The 7,783-nt window shown below is 38.2% G+C and overlaps 1 protein-coding gene across 1 annotated transcript; it reads right to left on the bottom strand.

The window, feature by feature from the left end:
* Window positions 1–3,126: 3,126 nt before the first annotated feature.
* LOC116378318 (N-acetyllactosaminide beta-1,3-N-acetylglucosaminyltransferase 3-like) lies at window positions 3,127–7,783 on the bottom strand. Its single transcript, XM_031840168.1, has 2 exons — window positions 7,732–7,783; window positions 3,127–4,419 (listed from the first exon to the last, which is right to left on the bottom strand). Exon 2 carries the CDS (start codon window positions 4,407–4,409, stop codon window positions 3,270–3,272), a length of 1,140 nt encoding a protein of 379 aa, XP_031696028.1. The 5' UTR covers window positions 4,410–4,419; window positions 7,732–7,783; the 3' UTR covers window positions 3,127–3,269.

Raw genomic sequence — 7,783 nt, 5'->3', positions numbered from 1 at the left:
TGACAGTATCATTTCTGAAAAATGTCCTTCCACTACTACCTCAAGTCTATTGCACTGTAGCTTGCATATTATACTGATATTGCACATATTGTCCAGATTGTATGTGTTTATACACATAAGACAACTTCTTCGTTAATACAGTACATTTTATTTTTATTTTTTTCCTTAAGTGCTGCTTTAATGCACTTTCTTCTATTTCTTATTTATTACTTCAAATTATTAAAAATGTTGTTTATACCTTTTGTGTGTGTGTGTGTGTGTGTGAAGCGTGGAGGGGGCTTCAACTGAATTTCCTCAGTCAATAAAGATGAACCTGAACCTTAAACCTTGTATGCAACATTTCAGATGAGAGGGAATTGTCTTACTTAAAACTAAATTGGCACATACTGTATGGACCTTAATTTAATCCTGTTTATTTGTTTTTTCATTTACTTCTGCAGTTACACTTTTTGTCCACAAGAGGACTCCCCCTGTTTCCTTTGGTGCTAAAACCAAATTAACACATCCATCCTATACCATTAGTGCTAAAATACAAAGAGATAAAACATTTAAAAATCAACTACTGCGATTGTCATTAGTAATATGTTATTCCTCAAATATGTGCTTTTATTTTTGCGCGGAGTTGCTTGTCCAAAAATGTTACATATTTTGGACAAGGTACATTAGTAAAAGTGGAAGTAAAAGTGGTACAACGTGCAGTTGACTTGCCATGTGGTCTGTATGTTGCACGTGAATTACCTGTGGGTAGATCGTGAAGTAATTTAGTACTGTAACATATTTTGGAAACAAGAGGACAACACGGTTCCATATCCCCCTTTGAGCCCACAGTCATACTTTATACACACCCCTACCGCTCTGCTGTAAATTCACTGAATCCCCAAATAAGTCATCCTTTCATTTTTATTTAAATTTCACTTAAATCTCTGACCGGTGTGAGGCATCATTGTTCTAGAGGGAAATACAAATTCCAGAGATACAGTGTAATATCTATAGAATCCAACAATATAAAAAACAGTAAGAGGTTATCACGTTCACCTCACTACAAGTAAACAATAGCTGGACACAAGTTATAACATGGTTTCATCTAGTTCTACCGCAAATATGTCCATTTCAAAACAGGGAATGGTATGAGACAGCTACATTTGCTGAAATGAGGTCTCACATTCATCAAACTGAAAAATAGTGGGCAGGTTCTCTGCATATCAACTCCTACTATTAAATGTTTCTGTTTCAGCGGGGGCTTTCAACCTCAAGCTGTATTTAGCTCTAGTCACATGGCCTTCACTTTATATTAAACATTTGCAAAAAAGTACCCCAAAAAAAGCAAATCACAACACTGGATCTTTTCAGCTTCAAGCCACACAACATATCTCTTTCTTAAAGGAGGAACAACAAGACTGAGCCATTAGATAATATTCCTCTCATATTGTCTCAAGCAGGAAGCACTCACACAAACATAAACTGATGGAATGTGGTGTAAACGGTCACCGCCCAAACAGAACAATTGTGTCATTCCTTGCCACACAAGACTATTATAAGAAGGTTTCTCAGAATGCTCTTGTTTTGTTTCATCACCACCACGTACGGTAATAACCTAATGGTGTTCCATTCTACATTGTTGATAATTGACTCATGGAAGTTGGTGTGTTTATCTTCAACTGTGCAACTCTCCCAGTATCTGATACACAGTATCTGATCACAGCCTCTGAACTCCTGCCCACATCTCGGTTCGCATTTTGTCAGCAACTCAAAGGTAAAACAGGAATTTACATCTTAATACAACAAAACAAAACTATAGAAATAAAAGGAATACGTTATGAGGTTATGGGAAGAGTAGCATGAGGAGGAGATACTGAGCAGTAAACTGCATGAATGGCAAAAGTGATGGGTCGAGAACGCCCAGTATCTTAATTGGAGAATAACCCTTAAAGTATATAACTAGCTACATGCATCTAATGGCCTGCTCAAAGTCAGAGTACTGGATCTTAATCACATGGTGGATGCTTTTGCACAGTAACTGAGGAGAAAGAAACACTCAGCTCCTTTGGTTACTGTGAGTCTGTGGTTGTTTTATTGAGAAGAGCAACAGTTCTCAGGTACTCAGTCAGGAAGTCTCTTTTCTCGTTGTCAAACAGGAATTTCATACAGTCTAGCAGTATTAAACAAAGAGGTCCCATGTCCTTAATCTGTGCTGCACATTCATTTCCCTTTAATTTTAGGTCACTTGCAAAAACTCACTTAATGGTGTTGGAATGTTTACAACTGTGCGCAGGGCTATCGCCTATGTGTGTGTATATACATATGTACACATCAGGTGTGCTCTGGAAAAGGTCTGAAAACACATTATGCACACCGAAATTTGTTTTTTTATTCATATTATATACATGTTTGATATACGCGGTACACATTTTCATCTCAAAGCCATTAACGATAAAAAAATATCCCAATATGCAGTACGACCCATTCTTAGCAGCATAACCATAAAATAGATTTGGATATTTATATATACAACAAACTGATGTTAAAAAAGAGTCCTAAAAGCATACAGCAATTTTACATGAGAATTCTTACTGGAGACCCCTTGTAATAGTTGTTAGTGCTGCTTTATAAATATATAAAGAGCATTTGAACAGTGGTTTCTGGTTGAGAAGCACTGACGTAAGGCACACTAACATACATGCGTCTCTTTCTGAACACAAATATACAGGCACATACTGACAAAAATATCTTTAAATAAAAAAAAAAGTTTTTACTTGTGAACTAACATTACATCATTAGTCTTGAGGATTTTTTATTGATATTTTTGTAAGACTGTGGACAACACAGTATACACTATCCTCCTGCATCACTCACACCTAGAGCTGGGTATTGTTTCTTTACCAGCGTACAGCAGATTGATTAACCTCCGGTTGGTCTGTAACAAGGAGAAGGAAAACAGCAACAGCAGGACGAACCGAGCAGAGCGACTGTCACATTGGTGAGATAGTTAGCTGGACATGCTAATGTCCGCAGCTTTGGTTTAGATTTTTCATTTTTTAAGATGACATTAAGCATGACTGCTGACTGCTCTCCCGCAGTGATGACATTGAGAATAAAAAATGTTCAGTTTAACCGCGCCGAAGCCTGCAGCTGAACCGTGGTAGAAAACACCTTCAACCCTTTTCTCATGATGGAGTGAAGGGCATACCTGTACTCACATTCTAAGAGCTGGTGCAGGAATCAAAGTATCAACATGCTCTGTCACCACCTTAAGTTACAGTTTGGTCCTGCTAAAGCTTTTTCTTGGAGGGACCACATTTCAGATTGGGATCATTTATTCTGTGCCACATGAGGTACAAGTGAGCTGGAAGGAATCTGTGTACCAGTAAAACTTCTTTATAATAGCAAGGATCGTATCCATCGAGTGTGCTGGAGGGAATGTGCAGTCCTGCCGTCTTTACACCCATATGAGAAGAAGGACTTAGTCCTGCTTTAGCTAGACACATCCCCATGTAAACATCATCAATGGGGAGAATAGTAATGGACTGGGACATATTGTATATGACCAAAGCTGTGTAGCCAGACAGGAGGAAGCCCCCACCGCCGCAGTAGGGGGGATATGAGTCTGACTCCTGTACCTGAACTGGGATAAAATACTTGCTCCCTGACATTCTAATGGGCCCCACGTTGTAGATCAGATGGCCAGTAAAGAGGTGCTTGCCTCCGTCGTTGTCCTTGAGGCTTTGGAGATACACGACCATGTTGTTTGTGTTGGCAAAGACGTCATCATCACCATTTAGCAGGAAGCGAGCGTTAGGACAGTTTCTTTCCATCCATTCCAGGAAGAGTATCTGCTTCAAGGTGAGGTTGTAGAATCTTTCATTAAAGTCCCATTGGAGGATGTCATTGTACTCTCGTTGCTCCACCTCAAGTAGTTTGTTTAGTCTCTCTTTCTCAAATCCAGTATCCATCGTTCCAGTGATGAAGATTCTTCGGATCCACACACCATTGTGTAACCTCTCTTTAGCCCAGGTTTTACGCAGCACCTCTCGGCGGTCGTAGTTCACAGGAGAACTTTTAATGACGAGCAGAAGGAAGACTTCTGCAGATTTATCAACTCCTCCGCATTTGTCAGGAAGGTCCAGCAGCATGGGGAAATGGCGACAGTGTCTATAATAGAGAAAGTCTTTTATATCACCAGAAAGAGAGCTGAAGCCTGTGATGTTGGCAGCAGACGCATTTCTTTGACATGTTGGCCAGGAGTACACATAGGAGTTCTTTGTGGAAGGTTGCCTTACTTGAATGTTCTCCTCTTTCACATCTATGTTGAGGTGGATGTTTTTGTGGTCAATAAAATCTTTGCAGAGATGGAGGACCAGTAGACCAAGAGCTCCCACCAGCAACACAGTTCTTGCCCTGATGTTTCTCATCCTTGAAACTCTGCAGTGACAAAACAAAGTTTTCTTATCAGAACATCTCAGTATGACATAAAACAACTAATAAGCCAAATTAGTTAATAATTGCTGAGGTGAATTAAGGTTAAGGATATCACAGCTGCACTGTCTACTGTACACTATATCAATTTAACAGAAATAAATGTGGGGAGCCACAGGTTCATAGATTTGTGCACTACCTGATCAGTGCAAATAAACCAGCAGATATACAAACATTAAATATCACGATAAACTAACCCAGAAACTCTTCTCGTGAGTTGGTGGACCAAAACAAACTTAAAGATGATTGAATATCGGACTTACATATGACAGATAACACGTGACTACACAAAGAGACGCATGTTTTTCTGTTCCTGCTTAATGTATAAGTAGGCAATGTGCTCACACATTATTCACAATGTGATCAAATGATGTAGCATCAAAGCAGTTTAAGTACACCTTGAACAACACTTTGAACTATATGAAATAGCTTTTCATGTAGTCTAATAAAAGTTTCCTCTCAGCACTGGTTTGATTTATTGTTCACATTGTTTCAACAAATCTTAACATTTGCTGTCAAGCTGTCAACAAATGAATCAAGTTCCTGTCTATGAAGGGCGTGAAGAAAAACATAATGAATATTGGGGAAGTTTAAGGTTTCACGTCCTTAATCATCAGAATTAGAATGACATTGAGAACATGGACTGTATTAGTCATCAACTCAATTTGGCTGTATGTCCCTTTGTCCTCTAATAATCATGGGTCCATAAGTGTTGAACAACTACATTGTAACTGCGTCATCAAACTGTGAACTGTGGACACATTAAATTCCTTTAACACAGGTAAAAACACAGCTCCTGCTGAGTGTATGGCCATTATATTTGTTGTAAAGTGGTAAACAGTGGAAACAGTGCAGCCATCATTTTTATGAGCAAAGCAGCTGCTGTGCCACTTTTAGTGCACCTGATCCGCTCCAACTCAAACATCCAACTCCGCTGTTAACTTAGAAATCACCAGTTTAAGTTAGCACACACCAGAGTACTTTGTTCGTCTGTTGGTCTGTCCTAAGCCAATATCGTGCAAGTTAACATTGTACTTCCTGCTCATTCTGCAGATGAGTGAAGCATTATTTCAACAAACAAATCATTTACTGGAGCTGCAACAGAGTCTGAAGGCGGTTTTAAATATCCAAAAGATTTGTTTCTGAGTCAGAGTCAAGAAATATAGACTGTAGAGTTTTACTTAATTTTATATCTACAATATGAATATGTTGCTTGACCTGCCTCTCTTAAAAACGATGCATAAAAAGAGACCTTTCTGTTCCAAAAACATAAGAGTTGGATCTGAAATGAAAACATGTTTGCTGTTTGAACTTTGTCTTAAAATATGAGGTGGGTGAATGTCCGTAAATTAAAGCTTCCGTGTATTTCCTCTTACTGCTTGAATAACAAGCAGAGGCCAGCAGGAGCGAGCAGACTGAGCGTCAGAGCAGACATGAGGTGGCTTGGCATCTGCCTGCAGAATCCTCACATGCTGCACTATTACAGTACAGAGGGTGGAAACAAACCAAATGCTCTCATGTCTCCTAAATTGGGTGGAATATGTTACATATATGATGATGTCAGGTATTTGATCATCAGAACAAACTAAATACTCATTCAGTGAAGCGTGAAAAAAGGGAAAGGCCTAACCAAATATGACATTCACTGTCAAATGTCAAATCACACACCTAGACTTAACACTCACTTCTCTCTGTAACTAAACAAGAGGAGATCCTGCAGAAAAACACACAACTGATATCTACCACATATAGGTCAATAAGAGAGCTGGGAGTCCCTCAAGTGTGTACTGTACTGTTGTATACTACAATGTTAATTAGTGGGTTATTTTCTTTATCAAATCGATAACAAAGCATATGTTATGTCTATATTACAGTACTAGTATAATAGACTACAAAACTATACAGTTTTTTTTTACGACTATCAGATGTCTTGATTTAGCTCATTTCCTGTGCTATTATATGAGGTGTTTCCTTCCCTCTTATTTAGTCATACAACTTTGTTTCTAAATGAACACATGAAAAATGAAGGCAAATGTTATCTGGCTTCTTGGTAAGTTGCCATAAAATATCTATGGTGAAATTGATTAGAGGGACGAATATCACAAATAGACTCTCGCTGACACTGACCGAAAGACTTAGACTTAAAATGAGCTCCCTCTTGACCAGCTACAACAGTGTTATGCTGCTTACAGGTTATTCAGTAATAATACTAATCCAATAATATAATAAATAACAGTGCAACTGATCGGGCCAATTCAGCTTCATGATGATTGATAATTTAAGGACATTTTTTCAACAAATATTTTTTGAAAAATGTTTTTAACGTACAGTTGTAGTCCTGAAAAAAGACTTCATTCTCATTTGTTCTTCCTCTAAGTTTCTGCTATATTCTTCACAGGGTTTATAAAATCATGACAGGTAATGACACTGTAATCTGTTGTACAACTTGTATCACCCACACAAGAAAGTGGAAACAAAAACAGTCTCATTTAAAACAGATTTATTCTGCAGTACTTTCGTTTTTTCTTCTTCCTCTCCCATTAATCATTTAAGAAACCCTCAGATGTATCTTTGGAAGGGCCCGGCCCCTAGTTTGGCTAAGTTGGATTTGCTTTTATTGTAATTGGGTATTTTTCCATCGATGTATTTGTACTTTTTCGTAAGTAGCTAAAGACAATGATTGTTTCCATAAACCCCAGGTTTTTGAATAACCACACAAATATATATAATGGAATAATAATATTCATCGTCGGGTTTAAGGGCAGAATCATTCGGCCAGCATAAAACATTGTGCTGGCAGACTTATATGAGGATAATGCACATTGTCAGGAAGTCGTATTTTGAAGGATCATGTGACTTTTGTTTAAGTCGCATAACGGATATCCATAACGATGTCATATAGACCAGTCTCTGCAAGATATAACCGTGAATACAATCTAAAATATAAGCTTTGATTAAAACAAGACTGATTTAAAATACTTTTTTTTCTGTCTGAGGCGTTGTTTTTCCGACCCGAGCGTTGATCTGAAATGGGCTTGTAGCCAATCACAATTCAATGTAATAAAAATGTATCGACCAAAGCTTGACTAAAATAAAGATGTTCCTGTTAGGCTATCATAGATATGTCCCGTTACTTTAAACCGGAAACTCCCCGGAGAAGTGGGTAACGTTATAACGTGTTATCTATAGTAAAGTGTACAAACAGCATTAGACCTATATGACGTTGTTTGTATAATTAACTAAGAGTAGGCTGCTTACCGTTAAAGGCGATAGTTCCTCTCGTGTGTCTCTGTAGCTCCAGTGATGATCA

The sequence above is a fragment of the Anarrhichthys ocellatus genome, unplaced genomic scaffold (genome assembly GCF_004355925.1).
Source record: "Anarrhichthys ocellatus isolate YVR2014 unplaced genomic scaffold, GSC_Weel_1.0 scaffold2397, whole genome shotgun sequence".
NCBI lineage: Eukaryota > Metazoa > Chordata > Actinopteri > Perciformes > Anarhichadidae > Anarrhichthys > Anarrhichthys ocellatus.
The sequence above is the reverse complement of the archived record's forward strand: the minus strand, read 5'-3'. Positions and strand labels throughout refer to the sequence as shown.